General features: G+C 39.6%; 1 protein-coding gene across 1 annotated transcript in view; it reads left to right on the plus strand.

Annotated features, from left to right (window-relative positions):
- The first annotated feature begins 295 nt into the window (after window positions 1-295).
- Window positions 296-18,843, plus strand: part of SRPK1 (SRSF protein kinase 1) — a 79,806-nt gene continuing 61,258 nt past the window's right edge. Inside the window, exons 1-2 of the mRNA XM_080805798.1 lie at window positions 296-417; window positions 945-1,005. Coding sequence (XP_080661924.1) covers window positions 405-417; window positions 945-1,005 — 74 coding nt within the window. The 5' untranslated portion in view covers window positions 296-404. The remainder of the gene's footprint in view (window positions 418-944; window positions 1,006-18,843) is intronic.

The following is an 18,843-nucleotide window of genomic DNA, read 5'->3' on the forward strand; positions in this document are numbered from 1 at the left end:
CTACAGACCAGGAAACTGAGGCGGACTCCAGTGGGCTGCGGAGCACCGACTCACCACCACCCAGGGAATCCTCAAAGCCACGCTCTTCTCCTTTCCTCAAGGACAACCGCCCTGCAGAGAGAACGAACCTGACCCCGCCAGGCTTCCAAGCTGGTTCTCAGCACTTCTTCAGCATTCACACTCGGCGTTCTTTCCTCCTCCCAGCCCCCGATTCTATACAGGCCCCCCTCTCCTGGCGAGCAGGTGGTAGGCTCCGCGCTTTACGCGCAGGCGCGCGCCGTCGTGGGGCGGGGGCGGGGGCGGGACCTGGGGGGCGGGGTGCGCGGGCTTGGTTTTGGGCCGCGGCGGGAGCGGGAGTCACCGCCACTCGAGTGCGCAGGCGCCTGGCGGTTACCGGTCTCGCTATGGAGCGGAAAGGTGAGCGGTGGAGCGGCCTCCGCCACGAGGGGCAACGGCCGGCGGGGCGAGGCCCGAGTCAGCACTGGAGCTTCGCCTAACCGCCGCAGTCCGGTCCCCGGGCGTGCGGCGCCCCCCCTCTGAGGTGGCGCCGCCCCTCACCCCCCGCCTCTGGGCTGCCGGTCCGCGCCCCTCAGACCGGGCGTCCTTCCGCGCCGGCAGTCATCGCCCCTTGTTCCCCGCCAGGCCGACCCGCGCCTTGGGGCCGCTCCAGGGCCCGGCGCTCGGCGAACCAGACAGACCCCCGCCCGCCGGCCCCCTGACCCGGCCCGAGCCCCCGCCGGCGCACCCCGCCTGGGCGCTGCTCTGCGCCCCGTGGGCCGCCCGCCGCCCGGCCGGCCGCCTCGCCCAAGCCGCGGCGCTCGCCCCAGAGCCGCCCCTCAGGCGGGCCCCGCACCCGGGCCTCGCGCCCCTGCTGGGTCTCCACCCTCACCTTGGTTGCCTCCTTTCCTCCACATTCGCCCTTCATCCATCCCTCTCTCCTGCAGTGCTTGCGCTCCAGGCCCGAAAGAAAAGGACCAAGGCCAAGAAGGACAAAGCCCAAAGGAAGTGAGTCTTGTACCCCAACATCCCATTCTTTGGATTTCCTCCCGCACCTCCTTTTCTCTGGTTTCACCTCTTGAACGTGCGCCGGATTTGGGCACCGCGCGGCCCCGGCCACATGGCCCCGGAGTGGCCTTGGAGGGTCGCACTCAATGAACCGTGTGGAACCGAGCCGATGTTGCTGAGGGCCGGGCCTGGGTCTTAACAGCCCCGGGCCTACTGTAAAGGGCTGTTGGAGGAGGACCAGAGCCCGCCCGGTTCCTTAGCTCACCAACTCCGGAGAGGAGGCACCGCTCCCCGAGTTTGGGCCTCCCGGCGGAGCTGGTTGATCAGTATCAGTTTGTGGACTGTTGGTCTCTTCCGTACCTGCTTCCCCGAGTCTTAACTGGACTCCTACGTCTGCACCGCAGGCCGTCAGGGAGTTTTTAAATGAATTTTCCGCATTTTGGTCTGCCAGCCACGCGCTCTCGCTTACAGAGGAGGGCACGGAGCTTTCCCTTGGGTTAGCCAACTTCCTGAGCCTGCACGGCGCATCGCTGGCCCTGCAGTGTGCGGGCAGACCACTGTGTATACAACCGGCTTCTCTTACCGCTACTCTCCTCTCAAAACCTCAAGTCCTCGCGCTCAGTGCACATTACCTTCTGGAGTGGGCCTAACAGTAGTGACGGGTGTCGGCGATGCTGGTTTGGTGTGTGAAGTGCCACATGTCCGGGTTTATCAGCAGGATGCATAACCGTGGTTTAGCGCCACTGTGGGAAACACAAAAGTTGGTCCCATCTTAGAAACGCCCAGTAGAGGGCTTCTGCCAGTGAGGCTTAGCCGAAAGAACTTTTAGCTGGGGCTGACGTTTAATTGCCCCGTGTCTTGGAAGTTGTCTTATAGGCAATTTGTGTTGAGAAAAATAAATGCATTATTTTCTTGACACTTCCATTTACTTGATGTTATGTGGAGTTGCATACAGCTTCATTCTTCTTGAGCTGATGAAGCGAGCATTTCTGAGGTTTTCCTGGGTTACCTTTCTGAACGATACTGCCAGATGTGGTGTGTGTCTGTGGTTTTTGGTGGCTCCCTGATGTTTGAGAAGAGCACATAATGACTTCTATCAATAGAGCTAAAGTGGTAGGTGACCTCACCTCTTGTTCCATTTCTGTCAACTATCTTATGAAATTTTTTATTTCGTAAAGTGCTTGGTAACCTACACATTTAAATATGAGTTTATCTACATGTGTTTGTTTGACTCTTGATTATCCATGTGTGGATCATTTCAAAACCAGTTTTTAATCCCAGATTGGCTTAATGGAAGCAGCAGAGGAGCTAACCTGGTTCTTGTCTGCAGTGGGAATTTAAATGTTACTCTTTTTTTTTTTTGTATGTGCCTTAGTTTTGTTAGTCCCTGTGGAGATGTTGAGATGTGTTATAAAACGTTATCTTTTCTGCTGATGTGGGGAGATGATAATTTTATTATGTACTGTACTGTTTAGAAAAGATCTGTCCTCTGTCCACATGGAAATTAATTTTGTACCAACCTGAATAGCCTATAATTTGGGAGGAAAGTATAGATGGGTGTATTTATTTATTTATTTTTTTTTTAAGTAGTTTCCACACCCAGTGTCGGGCTTGAACTCACCACCCTGAGATGAAAAGTCACATGCTCTACGGACTGAGCCAACCAGGCACCCCAATCATATATTTTTATTTAATATTTTTTTATTTTATTTATTTTTAAAGATTTTATTTATTTATTTGACGGAGCACAAGCAGGGGGAGCAGGAGAGGAAGAAGCAGGTCCCCCTCCAAGCAGGGAACCTGATGCGGGGCTCGATCCCAGAACCCTGGGATCATGACCTGAGTTCAAGGCAGTTGCTTAACCACCTGAGCCACCCAGGCACCCCTGGATCATATATTTTTAGTACCAGATATTCATTACTTTGGATTATCTATTTAGACCATGTGCTTTATTTCTAAAGCCGAATGTATGTGCTTTGGATTATGTTACTCCTTCACTCACTGGCGTATAATTTGTTGTTTGCATGCTTGCACAAAAGCAGTTAAATAGCATAGCAGTTATTTTACTGACTATTTGATCTTGTACAGCTTTAACTCCTGAACTTTTATGTAACTTTCATTTACTTATAGTTTTAAAGATGCTTTATTTTTTTTTAAATTTTTTTAAAGATTTTATTTAGTTATTTGACAGACAGAGATCACAAGTAGGCAGAGAGGAAGGGAAGCAGGCTCCCTGCCGAGCAGAGAGCTCTATCCCAGGACCCCGGGATCATGACCTGAGCCACCTAGGGGCCCCAAAGATGCTTTATTTTTGCTTTTGTTTTCAGTTAATAGTTTTTCTTGACAATTTTAACTTTTTGTTTGTTTGTTCTTCAGACTCCTTTTAAGTAGCTGAAATGTCTAATTAACTTGGTTAGAGTACTGTGTCAGAAGTTCAAGCCCCACCTGACTCACGTAACTTGACTCTGCTCCATGATTCCTGACTGCACTCCTGATTTCCAGTCCTTTTGCAAAGGCAAACTGCTAGTTACCAGATTAGTCAGGGAGAAGGTCTGAGGAAGAAGCATGACATAAGGGGTGCCTGGGTGGCTCAGTGGGTTAAGCCCTGCCTTTGGCTCAGGTCATGATCTCAGGGGCCTGGGATGGAGCCCCACATTGGACTCTCTGCTCAGCAGGGAGCCTGCTTCCCCCTCCCACTCTCTGCCTGCCTCTCTGCCTACTTGTGATCTCTGTCAAATAAATAAAGTTTAAAAATTTTTTTTAAAAAAAGAAGCATGACATAAAATTTGGTCTTTGGAAAAAGAAAAATTTGGTCTTTGGAGTGAGTCAAATCTGGTTTGAATTGCGGTTTTGCCACTTACAGCAATCTGACTTTGGATAATTTAGTTAAGGCTATGGTCTTATATATTGTTATGACTAGTAGCTGAGTCATGATGGAACTGATTAAGAATTTACAAAAATTAAGTATTTAAATGAAAAAGTTTAGAGACTTTTGGAAGTACAGGTGGAAAGGATTTCAGTCTCCTAATTTTGTAGATGTTAAAACTAGAACCTACATAACACGAAATAATATTCCATGAAGCTGGAGCTAGTTGTAGCAGGGTCAAAACTGGGATCCAGGGTTCCTGCCTTCCAGCCCAGTGCTCTCTAGCATGTGTTTCCTTCAGGTTGACTTTGGGGATTTTTAGTTGTCTTATTTGAAGAATTTTGCCTCCATTTCACTTCCTCAGACATTGTATTCTTATTTACTAATATTAACTAGTGGATGATAATCTCTGTTTTACTTTACAGATAAAGAAATTGAGATTTTTCCATATTACTCCCATAGAAAAGTATAAAGCCAGGATTCAACCCTGGGTCTCATGGATCCCAAAGTCCTTGGTACTAACCATTGCTGTCTCTCAAGTGACAGTTCCTTCCGATGTGTCAGGACAGACAAGGTAGAAACTGAGCAAACTAGGGCTTCTAAATAAGGTACCTCAGGATGCCTGGGTTAAAGTTTAAGTACCTACTGGCTCGTGGCTATATTTCTAAAAGGGCACAATTTTCTGTCTGTCTTTGGTCATTCAAGTTTCTTTGGTAATTTCAATATATATATATCAATAGGTGTGTGCCTTTATCTGTTTGTCATAAGCTTTTATAATTTAACACCTTTTATGTTTGCTTTTGACATTATTTCTTATGGAACATGATTCCAGAATGGATTTCATATTTAATAATTTTGTTGCTTAGCTTAGGAAGTTAGTTGGGACAGTAATTTTTACTTTCTTTGAAGTTAAAGAACTTTATGAATTTCGTAGTCAAATTACTTGCACTGGAAAAGTGATTTTTGCTTGTTTTAGCACTCACTGATCAATGCAGTTAAAGGAGAGACAGCTTTATTTCCTAGTTTTCCAAAAGATTTAATTGTTACATTGAAAATTTAGAAGAAAAGATAGTGGAAAATTTCTAACATTTTTAACTAGTAGAGAGTAAAGTACATAAACTTGAAACAATTTTTTATAGTTAAATGGTTGGATGCTTTTTACACTTAACAATGTACCTTGGAAATTGATTCTGTATCACTTCCTTATAGTGTAGCCTTACTATTTTTTTAAAGTCTGCCTTTTTCACTAAGGCTTAGAGATGGTTCAGTATCGGGACACCTGGGTGGCTTAGCTAGTTAAGCATCCGATTCTTGATCTCAGCTCAGTTCTTGCAGGTCTTGATCTCATGGTGATTTCAAGCCCCACACCGGGCTTCATGCTGGGCATGAGACCTATTTAAAAAAAAAAAGAAAACAGAAGAAATGAATCCGTATTAGGGCACAGTTGAGTAGCTTCATCTAGCATTCCATCATTCCATTAATTGGTTGTATCATAATTTATTTTAGCTCTTATTAAGTAATATATACACATGTATTTAGTTCCTATTAAGCATATCTATATATACATCCAAAAATGGAATCATGAGTATACTTTTCCCCAGCTAGCATTATCATGCATATTTTTCATAACACTAAATATTCCATATCCTTTTCATTGTTCTAATGTATGTTGTTTCCAGTTTTTCACAATTCACAGCTAAAATAAATAAGCTTTTGAATGACAACCATTGCTCACATCAGTGATTATTTACTTAGGATAAATTCTTGGAAGTGATATTGCTAGTATGTAGATTTTAAAGGTTTTTAAATTTGGGATGTGTGAGTGGCTCAGTCAGTTAAACGTCTGCCTTTGGCTCAGGTCATGATCTCAGGGTTCTGGGATGAACCCCCACGTCCTTGGGCTCCCTGCTCAGTGGGAAGTCTGCTTCTCCCTCTCCCTCTGATCCTCCCCCTGTGCTCGTGCCCGCACTCGCTTGCTCTCAAATGAATAAATATAAATAAATAAAGGTTTTTACATTCATGTTGTCAACAAAGTTTTCTCCAGAAACATTATCTAGTTTAATTAGGAATTAACTAGTTGAATTTTCCTATTCATTAAACAAATGATTTTTTAACACCTTCCGATATCCTAGCAGTTTTCCATCCTCTGGTACATCAGTGAAAGAAAAACCTCTTTGTCCTTGGGAACTTTATTTTCATGGGGGAGGGAGACAGAGAATAAACAGTGCACATAGTAAGTACCTTATGTGGTATGTTAGGCAGTTAGTTGGAAAAATAGAAGAAGATAAGGGGAATTGAGGAGTGGGGATGGCGGTGCAGTTTTAAATAGGGTGACTGAAGCCATATTGAGAAGAGGAGAATGAAGGAGGACTGCTCCAGACACAGTGTTGGAAGTGGGAATATTCTTGCACATCCTGCTTGGGCACCAGAACTGGGCAGTGTTACTTAAAAAGCTTCCCAAATTTGGTAATCTATAATTTTAATTTTTTTTGTTAGTCTATAATCTATATACCTATGGATAGGTAATCTATAATTTTAATTTCTTTTGTTACCAATAAGGTCAGCCATTTGTGGGATGTATTTATTGGCCTGTTCCTTTCTTTTACCCATTTTTATATTGGGTTGTAGATCATTTTTGTGATATTAAGAGCTATTTATTAAGAATATACCATTGTCATGTGGCAGATTTATATTTCTCAAGCCTTTCTAATTTCATTTATAATGTGTTCTTGACATAAATTGATTTTGTTTAAATGTGGCAAACCTGTCTTTTCCTTTGCTTTTTATTTTTGAAATTTTCAGTGTCAATTGTCATCTTTAAAAAAGTTTTATGTTTGTGATTCCATTAAAGTGTGTGGTTGCAAAGTTATATTTTCTTCCTCAGTAAGTTTATATTATGTTAGTAAGTTTTGTTTACATGTCTTTCTGCTATAGTGAGGCCCATAGGCTTGCCAGATTACTTTATTCCTTTAGATTACTTGAAATCAGTAACTTACGGAGGTGCTGAAGTGGTAGGTACTTAGAAATTCCTTTATCAAAAATGAAGAAAAGATAGGCTGGTCAACTAGATTCAGTTCTTAATAAATTTTTTAGACCTGGCCAGATAACCGCGGCAGTCTTTTTCCCCCCATCTTAGGGAGACTTTTTGCTCCATGCTCCCCAGATCTTCTCTGTCACTAATGCTAATTTAGGGACTAGTTTTATTCTTACATCGTCTAAAGTATTATTGTAACTGAATTAATTCCAAGTAAGTAAGAAAATTCAGATGGCCAAGAGGTTTTTTTGAATTCTTCATTCCAGTACAAGGCAAATAATGATTTAGCTAAGGAGAGATAGATAACTGGATGTATTTATAATCTTGGGGGTTTTTTCATTGAATTTGAGACGCTATCATTTTTAAATTACACCATCTTATATTTATCACGTAGAAAAAGAACTACCAGTTAAACACACCGTTTGCTGTAAGATGTGTCTTGATTTCAAAGATGTGGGAATGTTAGGAGACCTGTTTGTGTTTGAATTTGTGAAATGCAGTAATACCAGTGATGTGTGGAATTGGGAGCCCTTTTCTTTTTAAAAGCTTTATTGTGGGAAATTTCAAATTTGTATGAAAGACAAAATGGCAAAATAAACTTTTGTGTATCCATCTCAACTTCAGCTGTTATCAGCTATGGCTAATGTTTCATTTTTATTTCCTGCTTCTGCTCCCCTCCATCTTTTTTTAAAGCAAACTGCAGACATCATATCATTATATAAGATATAGACTCTTAATTTTCTAAACATGGCTACAGTACTGTTATCATACTTAAAATTTTTTGAACCAAGGCCTTTATTGGTTAATTTTAAGTTTGTTTAAATCAGGATTCATAAAATCATTACATTGCTATTGTTTGAGAAGTCTCTCTGGTCTTTTTATCTGTTGGTTCTTCAGGGGTTTTTTTTCCCCCTGCAAATTTGTTTTTGCTAGACTGCTTCATAGGTGGTGTTGTATACTTCTACCAGGGGACACCTGCTGTCTGATGAACTTTTTGTGATGTTAGCAGCCACTGGTCATTTCCTAGATCCATCTTATTTAGGGTTGCAAAGTGGTAATAGTCTGTTCTTTGATTTATTATATTGTTCTACGAAGAGAAACTTTACCTCGTCTCTTTGGTTACCCAGAGAGACACTTCATATATGTAAGACATGGATAAATACTTTCCAATTTTCATATAATGAATTAGATTCCCAGCATCCTCCAAAATGACCAAGAAAGATTTATTTTAATATAAACTCACAGATTTAAACATTTGTGTTTCAGTTCATTGTATTGGATTTTTTTTTTTTTTTTTTTTTTTGCTGGTACAGCTTTATGGAGGTATAATTTATGTATGAAATTTGCCTGTTTAATGTGTATAATTCAGTGGTTTTTAGTATGCTCACAGAGTTGTGCAACCATCACCATGATCGAATAAGATTGAAACATTTTCATCACCCCAAATAGAAACACTGTACCCATTAGCAGTCACTCCTCATTACCCCACAACAGTACCCTACCTCCAATCCTAGGCAATGACTAATCCACTTTTTTGCCTATCTGGACATTTCATGTAAAGGGAAGCATATAATAAGTGGTCTTTTGTGACTGGCTTCTTTACCTTAGCATAATATTTTCAATATTTATGGCTTTTGTAGCCTGTATAGTCTTTTTTTTTTTTAATATTTTATTTATTTATTTGACAGAGAGAGAGAGAACACAAGCCAAGGGAGCAGCAGGCAGAGGGAGAGGGAGCGGGGAGAAGCAGACTCCTTGCTGAGCAGAGAGCCTGATGTGGGGCTTGATCTTAGCACCCCAGGATCATGACCTGAACCGAAGGCAGATGCCCAGCGACTGAGCCACCAGGTGCCCCTGTATAGTCATTTTTATTGATTGCCCCATCTTTGGTCAGTTGGAGTCCCTTTGAGATGGCCTGGCCCCAAAGTCCATTTGACTTAATCTGAAGCATTTTTTATAGCTTTTTTGCTATCGGGTATGACAATTTGTCTAGAATTATCTTGTGCATTTTCTGCCCAGACCAGGAAATAGGCCTTTCTCTAAGAAGCTTTTTCATGGGAAATGGCATTTCAAAATCACAATCTAGGCACTTAAAGTGTTTATTCCTACTGAGTTAGTCATTGTTTCTAGGCCTTGTCTGTGATTGGAGCTAGGAAATAAGTTTTTTTTTTTCTTTTTAAAAAAAATCATGAGTTCATGTTATACTTAAAAATCAAATTAAATGACCCAGGGACTTTTTCTTAGCCTTCTTTGATTTTACATCTCCCATCTCCTCTCTCCCACACTGGAAACCCCTTATTCTCAACAGTACCAACATGATTACTTGTTTTCCTTTTCCCACAGTATAAATACAAAAGAGTCACAGAATAACAATGCCAACACTACCACCAACATATGATTATTAAAGAAAGCTAATGATTTTTTGTTGTTTTTCAACCTTAGGATATATTTCCCTAGGGATGTAGAGTCAAATTACTGAGTTTTAAAGTTACTTGGGCCAGTTCCTTGCTGTGTAATTATGTTACCACCTGGTTAACACAGCTTCATTTGTCATTTTGCTCTCATTTGATAGCATCTTTGGTGTTTTTTAAGATTCCAAATCTTACAGAATTTGAGTCCACCTGTGTTTTTAATTTAAAATGAATATTGTATGTAATATGCAATTGTGTTTATTTATTTTTGGAATGTGGCTTATAAAACATACTGAGTAAGCCAAAAGGGAAGAGTGGTTATTAGAATGTGTGGAGTAGACCTCCTCCTTTGTATCTGAAGAAGAAATGACTTCTTAACTCTCCTTCATTGTCCTGTGAGAAGATGAGTCCAGTGTAATCAGATCTTCAGATTTTTCAGGAGACCCTGGAAATCTTGGTTTTCCTGTGATTCTCCAGATTATTTTGATTTTTTTTTTCTTTTTCAACCATTGTAAACAAAAGTTTAGGGCCAGGATTTGCCTTACAGTCTGCAGTTTGTCATCTCTGCCACAGAGTCTGAACAGGGTGAGTAGGTATTAATAGCCTAATTAATTGGCTTAATACTATATCAAGTACCCTTTCCTAAAGTTACAGTAAACACAGTTGTGGAAGAGCCCTGTGGTTCTGTGTACCTCTTATTGGAGAATGTACTTTGGGAATTTGGGGAAAAAACATGAGATCAGCTATGAAGACTGGCATATCCAGTTTTTCAACTCTTTTGACAAAGAATGATTTCAGAAAGTTATCAGAAGCCACAAAATAAATATACTTTGTTCATTTTCAGGGAAGTATAGTAGTACTGGACATAAAAGTCAGTTGGCAGGAGCTAGATAAATAAAAATCATGTTCATTTGTACCATGACGAACCTTCAGTTGTATAGATAAAGATTAAAGTCGAGGGTAATTTGTTGCTATTGGGTAGTAAGTTCATTGGTGGCCTAAATGCCTTGGACAATATGGATGGGTATTTTAGGATAGCTTATCAAGAAGTTTGAGAACATTTAATGCATATGTTTTTTAAGGACTTTTTTTTTCTTAAGTAATTTCTGCACCCAACATGTGGCTCAGACTTAGAACCCTGAGATCAGGAGTCACACACCACACCAATTGAGCCAGCCAGTTGCCCCTTAATACATATTTTTAATTACCATATAAGAATTGTCACAAATAGTGATGAACAGACATCAATGCCATGAAGTTTGGTGTTGGTAGGTACCATGAGTCACATTGATGACCTTTGTATTTGATTTACTCAAATTCTAAATTCTTTGATTTGAGTGGCTAGGTGTTTTTTAAAAAGGCTACCAGTACTTTCAGGGTGATTTTGTGAACTTTTGTTTCCTGAAATACTAAGGTAATCTTATTTTGTAACTGATTATAAATGTAGTTTGTGGCAACTGTATCTTCTCATTCACTTTGCTTTTAATTATGGTGCTGCTTCAGTTTGTGAATATTCTTGAATATCCTTTTAACCAAGGAGTTTGATCAAAGATGTTGGGTTCTTTTTACACATGAGCTTGATGGCAAGCTCCCTTGATACTCCTTTTCTCTTCTACAACTGTCTGTGCCTTTGAGAGTAGATTTAACAGAAACTGTATTTTGCATTTTTCTTTGCTAGTATTAATAATATAATGTGGTTAAATTAGTTAACTTGTGCTCATGTTTCTAGGTGGAAGGTTGGTATAGGTGTATATGCTTGTGTGTGGTTCGCCAAAAAGAACTTGTCCTTTTAAAACACCGTCCCAGGTTCCAGCTTTTCTCCAGCACCATTGCTGGGTAGATTTGGACAATGTCATTTGACTTCTGGAATCTGACATGGCTTATCTGTAGATGGTGAGATCCTGAGGGTGAAACTGCATGGGAGTGCCTAGCCTAGCCTAGTATGAAGCTAGAGTAAAGTGCTGGTGGTTACTTCCTTCCTCATGCTTTCTTCCTTACCTTACATGGGATTACCTTTGACTTTTATGTGACATTTCTTATTATTATTCATGTATCAAATTAATGGTTTTAACTTCCCTATTGGTGTTTCCTCTATATTAATCTGTATATATAAAGTCTGATTTGGGATATAATGGCCTAAAGATCAGGTATAATTTATATTTAATTAACACCTGATAAACTTAGGCACTCAAATTTTTATTTTGATGGTGCCAGATCCTAGCTCCGGTTTAGGATTACTGAGTTGAGGTTACTACTTGAGCATGTCTCAGAAGTTAAGTTCAGCTTGTCAGTTTGCAAAAGAAAAAAATACCTGTCAGGAAAAATAGATATGGAAAAGTAGTGGGAGAACTTTAGTACTTACTGAGCTCTGCTGTGTTTAAGTGCTGGAATTTAAAATAGAATCTTATTAAAATTTTGCATCAGATCAGGTACTTCAGCAGAAGAGATGCAAAGATGGTTTCGTGCACATTCGCCTCTTCCCCTGAAGGGGCATATAAGCTCTTAAGGGAGATGAGTGTACAGATAATGATTTTCTCTTCGTCTGTAGTAGTTCCCCAGGGTTACTGTAACAAAGTACCTCAAACAGTATGACTTAACCCACAGAAATTTATTGTCCCACAGTTCTGGGGGCTGCTTGTCTGAAATCAAGGTATCAGCAGGGTTAGTTCCTTCTGAGGGCTGAGAGGAAATAATCTGTTTTTAGGCCTCTTCTGTCCTTGTCTTGAAGATGGACATCTTCTCCCTGTGTTTGTGCATCATCTTCCCTCTGTGTGTGTCTCAATTTGTGTTCGAATTTTTACCTTTTATAAGGACACTAGTCATATTGGATTAGGGTTCATCCCAGTGACCTCATCTTAACTTGTTCACCTCTATGAAGAGCCTGTTTCCAAATAAAGTCACATTCTGAGATACTGGAGGCTAGGACTTCAGTGTATCTTTTCGCGGTTGGGGTGTGGGATACAGTTCAACCCATAACACAGTCCCTGGAAGACAGTTCTCTGCATTAGGAGATTCTATAATTCTTTATTCCCCACAGTCAAAAGAAATGAAGACTAAAGTTTACAAGTATGTAACCTAGAGTTGCTGGGTGCTGTCTCTAGTCAGCTTTTAGGCATCTCTTACCTCTTTACTCAAATGTTACAACCCTATTTAAAATAACATTGGTGGGGCACCTGGGTGGCTCAGTGGGTTAAAGCCTCTGCCTTCGGCTCAGGTCATGATCTCAGGGTCCTGGGGTCGAGCCCCACATCGGGCTCTCTGCTCAGCAGGGAGCCTGCTTCCTCCTCTCTCTCTGCCTGCCTCTCTGCCTGCTTGTGATCTCTGTCTGTCAAATAAATAAATAAAATATTTAAAAAAAAATAATAACATTGGTGTACTCTGTCCCCTTAGCTTAATTTTTCTTCTTAGCCCTTCTTGTAGCCTGACATTGTAGAACTTGTATCTCCTTGAGAGACATTGAGATAAGACTTTGATGGGACGTTGCAGTCCCAGCTTTAGCTATGCATTGGCAAAAACTCAAGAACCAGATAGATTCAGATTATTTAGGGCTATTTTTTCACCTCATGCTAAAATGTAAACATGATGAAGACCCTAGACTTTTTTTTCCTTTTTCTTTTTTTGCTCATGGTTGCATTTCCAATGCCTAGAAAAGTGCCTGGCACAAATACTTAGTAAAAATTAGTTAACTAATGAACAGATAATTGCTTATTCCTTTTCCCTTATTTCTTTCCTGCAGTGCTACAATTTATGTATCAGGACCTGTACTAAGTAGAGGATAAGCATAATGTCTATAAGGTAGATTTTTATCCTGTCCTCTTTTTACACAGCTGACGGACAAAGAACTTCCTAACCTAGCAGTTTATCCAAAGCCAGGGAGCTCTGGTAAACTATAGAGCCAGGATCAAACCTAATAAGTCTCATGGCATCAGAGGCCTTGCTTGGAACTACTATCTTTGCAATGTCTCTTGTATTTTTGCTTTCTACTTCTGCTAGCTTTTACTACCTTCTTGACAAAGGAATTTTTCTAAAACACTGTTTTTATAGGGTTACTTTGCTGCTTGCATGTCTTGATGACTTCCACATAAAATAATTCAGTGCTTGACATTTAAGGCTCTTCACAGTCTCCTTCGGTTAGGGGATTGGTTTGGGGTGGGGGGGGTGTCACGAACAATCGAAGGATGGTGAGTAATAGCTAGGGATGAAAGAGAAGTTACATGCCTTGTATGTATCCCTTTTCTAGGCATTTGGGTTACAGGCATTGAGCAAAATAAAATCTGTCCTCATGAGACTTATATTCTGGGAGTGTGGGAAGGAAGACAAGAAAATGTCAACTGCTGAAGAAAAATGTAGCAGGGTAAGGGGATGGGGGGAGGGCATGCAGCCACTTGATGTTTTATATAGGAGTGTCAAGAAAGTTCTCTGAAAAGGTAGCACTAAACTCAGAACTAAAGAGATGTAGTCAGAGATGAGTTTGGGGGCTAGTGAAAAATTGGGTCATGAAGAGCCTTGTAAGGCCATCGTGAAAAAATCTGTTTTGATTGTAGTACTTGCCTGGTATTGGTGCTTGTTTAAAGATCAATTGTGTTTTTGTTTTCTAAGTATAATTAAGTCAAAAATGCTGTGTATGGAAACCTAGGCTGCTGGGATTGGAAGGTCACAAAGTGCCATCTAGTGGTTGTTGATCATAAATGTGGGTGAGCCTTCCAGACTGTAAGAAGGCTCTACAGTAGTTTGGTTTTTGCCAGCTCAGTCATATAAATGTAAAATGTTGATGCCTGAAGAAAACCTTCATTTACGGACTATTTGAGAGTAATTACAAACATTGTCCCCCATATCCCTAAATATTTCATGTATTGCCTTAGAACAAGGACGTTCCCTTATATAACCAGAATTATCAAAATAAGCAATAAAACATTGATACATTATTATTTAATCTGGATCTTACTTGATTTTGCCAACTGTCCCAATGTCTTTATAGAAAAACAAATTTTTTTCTGGCTTAGTATCTAACCTAAGATCATGCGTTGCCTTTAGTTTTTATGTCTCTTAAATCTAAAACAGTTCCATAGCCTGCCTTTGTCTTTCCTGACATTGATATTTTTGAAGAATATAGACCATTTATTTTCTAGAATGTCTTTCGGTTTGGGGTTGTCTGTTTCCTCATGATTTAGGTTTTGTGTATTGGTGCCACCAAAGTAAATTGTATCTTCCTTGGTGTATCACATCATATCTGTCTCAGAATTGACATTGTTCCCTTTAATTGCTTAATTAAGGTGGTGACTACCCAGTTTCTCCAGCATAATGTTACGTTTTCCTCAGTTGCAAATCACAAGTTCTTTGGGGGGGAGATACTTTGACCTGTGTAAATAACTTTTTCCTCATTGAAATTTCACTTTTAGTATCCATTGTTGATTCTTGCCTAAATCAGTTATTATGACAGTTGCAAATAGTGATTGCCTAATTCTCCCATTTTCTGCTCGAGTTATTGGTCAGCATTCTGTTGTTAGAAAAAACTTTCCCCTTTCCCCATTCATAATCATAGTCCTAATTCTTGGTATGAATTTGGGGAGTCTGTTTTATTCAGTGAGTTTTAATCCATTATTCTCATTATTTGATGCTCATATTCTTTCATATTTGACCAGTGGGAGCCCTTTCAAGCTGGCACCTTGTCTTTCGACAAGTTTTCTGCATTCTTTGAGCACTTACACTTTCTAGCACAACAAAATGTTCCAGGCTCATCTTTGCCTGCTCCAACCCTGGAATCAGTCCTTTCTCTAAGGAGCCCTGGTTCCTTTTTTTGAAGACTTAGATACCAAGATTTGGGTATGATTTTAAGGCCCAAAAAATTCTATGTTGGACAGTATGTTGGCATAGTAGGATGTTTCTGTGACATCACAGTTCTTTATTTCCAATGAAAATCTTAGGTGGCAGAACCTGTGATAACCTCCTCATGCCTTCACGCTGTTCTTTGGTATTACCCTACACTGATTAGGTTGCTGGAGCAATGATAATTACTGTAGGAAAGCTCCATGTTTCTATTCTTGAAACAATACCATTGTAGAATTTGTGATTAATAAGTTCCCTAAAATATTGAATACATGAAGACTCATTTAAATAATGATTAACTCTCCCCAAATTAATACATTAATGTCCTATCTAGTAACAATATTCAGTTAAGAACTAAAGGAGATTTTAAATTTTATGAAAAAATACAAATGTAAGAGTAATAAAAATTGTAAAAAGTAGGGACGCCTGGGTGGCTCAGTTGGTTAAGCAGCTGCCTTCGGCTCAGGTCATGATCCCGGCATTCTGGGATTGAGTCCTGCATCGGGCTCCTTGCTCAGCAGGGAGCCTGCTTCTCCCTCTTCCTGCCACTCTGTCTGCTTGTGCTCACTCTCGCTCCTCTCTCTCTCTCTCTCTGACAAATAAATAAATAAATAAATCTTTTTAAAAAAATTGTAAAAAGTATAATAATAAGGATGGGATCGGAACTGCCCAGCTATTTTAAATGCTGTGAAGTTGTAATAATTAAATTTGCTTGATACTTACCCTTGAATAAACAAGACAGTGGAACAGAATAGAGAATCCAACAAACAGTAAAGGCATGGGAATTTAACACCATAAAAGTTGTATTTCAAATGAATTCAGAAAAATGGATTCCAGCTGCTGTTGGAAGAACTGGGATTAAAAAAATATTCTTGACCTGTTCTTAACACAGTTAATTAGAGGTGGAGCAAAGGTTTAAACATTAAAAAAGAAACAACATATAAGAAAAAATGTGAATGTTAAAAGTAAAATAATCTTGGAGCAAGACATGACCAAAAACTGTATCTAAAGATTGAAATATTTTATAAGAATAAAAAATGTATACATGTCAAAAAGGAGAAAGTCAGGAAAGTCAAACCAAAAAACACTGGGGGAAAAATACTTTTTTTTTTTTTTTTTAAGATTCTATTTATTTATTTGACAGACAGATCACAAGTAGGCAGAGTGGCAGGCAGAGAGAGAGGAGGAAGCAGGCTCCCCACCAAGCAGAGAGCCCGATGTGGGACTCCATCCCAGGACGCGGAGATCACGACCTGAGCCGAAAGGAGAGGCCCCACCCCATTGAGCCACTCAGGCACCCCTGGGGGAAAAGTACTTTCCAACCTGTGCTTGAAGTGATGATGTTCATTGGGCATGCCGTTTGGTTCATTTGTGTTTGCATTCCATTTCGGGTTCTCCCACATCCTGGTTGGTTTTATATTTTTATTTTGGGAGCCAAAGGATACATTACTGTGTTTTTGAAGAGCTATAGGAGAAGATATAATCAGAAGTGCACTTCCTGTTCATTCTCCTTACCCTCTTCCCTGCTTTTTCTGTCTCTTTCCTGCTTGCCCATTGTTACTTTAGTTTCTCTATTCTTCCTGTGTTTCATTTTGCACAAATGAGCAGGTGCATGGATTTTTTTAATATCCTCTTCTTTCTTCCATGGATGGTGACATACTCTAGCTACTCCTTTTCACTATGCTTTTTCCATTCAACTGTATGTCATGGTTGTCTGTTATTCTATATCAGTTCATAAAGAACTTCCTCAGCCCCTTTTTTATTCTTTTTTTGCAGCTGCATAGTGCTCACTTGTGTGCACATACCACACTGTATTCAACCACTCCCATGTGTGGGCATTTAGGTTGTTTTTAATATTTTGCAATTACAAACAAGGCTGCAATGAACAGCCTCTTGCCAATGTTATTTCCAGTTTTTTGAAGGTGTATCTTTCAGGGTAGATTCCTAGAAGTGGAGTTACTGAGTTGGAACCCAAGTAGATTTATCATTAAGTATTACCACATTTCCTTTCAGCAGGATTGTGTGCTGTGTGCATTCTTACTAACAGTGTATCAGGAGTTTATCTTCCAAGAGCTTCACCAAAAGAATGTATTTTTCGGCAGTCTGATAGGTGAGAAAGGGTATCTCAGTATTTAATTTACATTTTTCTTTTCGGTGAGTTTCACCTTTAATATGTGTAGAGCGTTGTTTTTACCTGTTTTTGTAAATTGTCTCATCTCCAGCTTTTTGTCTTGGAAAAAAATTTAAGTCTGTGGCAAAGTTGAAAAAAATGGGATGATAACCTGTAATTGTCTTCTCCTGTATTCACTAGCTGCTGACATTTTGCCATATCTTCTCCCATCTTTCTGCATCAGAGTAACACAATTTGATGACTTACAGCAGCTGTGTGCATCCATGAAATTACCACTGTAATCAAAGTACAAAAAATTTCATTGTACCCAGAAGTTTCCTGCTCCTTTGTAGTCCATTCCTTCCTATATTGCTGGCCCCAGGCAATGGCTGATCTATTCTCTGACATTATGCATCAGTTTACATTTCTAGAGTTTTATATAAATGTAAATACACGTCATGTATTCTTTAGTATTTGGCTTCTTTCATTCAGCATAATGATTTTTGAGATTCATCCATTTTTCCTGTGTTATCAGTAACTTATTTCTTCTTATTGCTGCATAGTATTCCAGGGTATGGCTTTACCACAATTTGTTCATCCATTCACTTTTTGATGATCATCTGCTGGTTTCCAGTTTCTGGCCTTAAAGCTGTCTACATGGTAATTTTGTTGCTGAACCGTTTGAAAGTTACAGGTCTCATGACACATCATCTGTAAATACTTCAAGATACATCTCTGAAGAATGATATTTCCTTTAATAAATGAAGTAATGTTATTACACTGATAATGAGCACACCTAAGAAAGTGAATATTAATTCAGTGTCATCTAATACTCTGACCATATATAGATTTTTCTGTTATCTCAAATATGTCTTTTACACCTTCTTTCTTTTTTTGGATCTAGAATTCAGTCAGGGTTCAAGCATTGCATTTGGTTATGTCTCTTCAGCTTTAGTTATGTCTAGGTTTCTACATAAGGAGATACTCCACGTCCTCTGTGCTTTCCCTGCCTCAGACTGGCCTCATCCATTGCCCCAAAGAACCCCCTGGTGCATTTTAGTGAGTAACTATATTTGGAAACCAAGATCTAGGTACTGGTCCTGCTCATTGCTATTAGGATTCTGTTGTTTCTAGGCCTTTAAAGTGGAAGTTGAGGGTAGAACTAAGAAATACATTTAAATATATATTTTAATAGTGTGTGTGTGTGTGTGTGTGTGTGTGTATTTATTTCATGGTACTTTCAATTCAAGTGTACTACAGGTTTTCTTTACTTCCTCTCATTCTATATTGGTATATCCCTTCTTTGTTCTCAATGAATCTGTATTATTCCTTTTGCTTTCCTCCAGTTATACACAAGTACTTTCAGGATTACGTGTCACTGTCAACACTAAATCGATAAAGTGCAACGTTTCCTTGTAGTTCAAGTCCTAGCAATATATCTCACTTAAGGATGCATAGACAGCTGTCCAAAATTAATTGAATTAACTTTTTCTCCTGTTTTTTTGATTTAATATTCAGTTAATTTATTTTTTATATCTGTTTACATTCAATATTAAGGTTTGCTTTTTCATCATTTTTTCTTTAATTTCAG

This window comes from Martes martes (genome assembly GCF_963455335.1).
Source record: "Martes martes genome assembly, chromosome: 6".
Taxonomy (NCBI): domain Eukaryota; kingdom Metazoa; phylum Chordata; class Mammalia; order Carnivora; family Mustelidae; genus Martes; species Martes martes.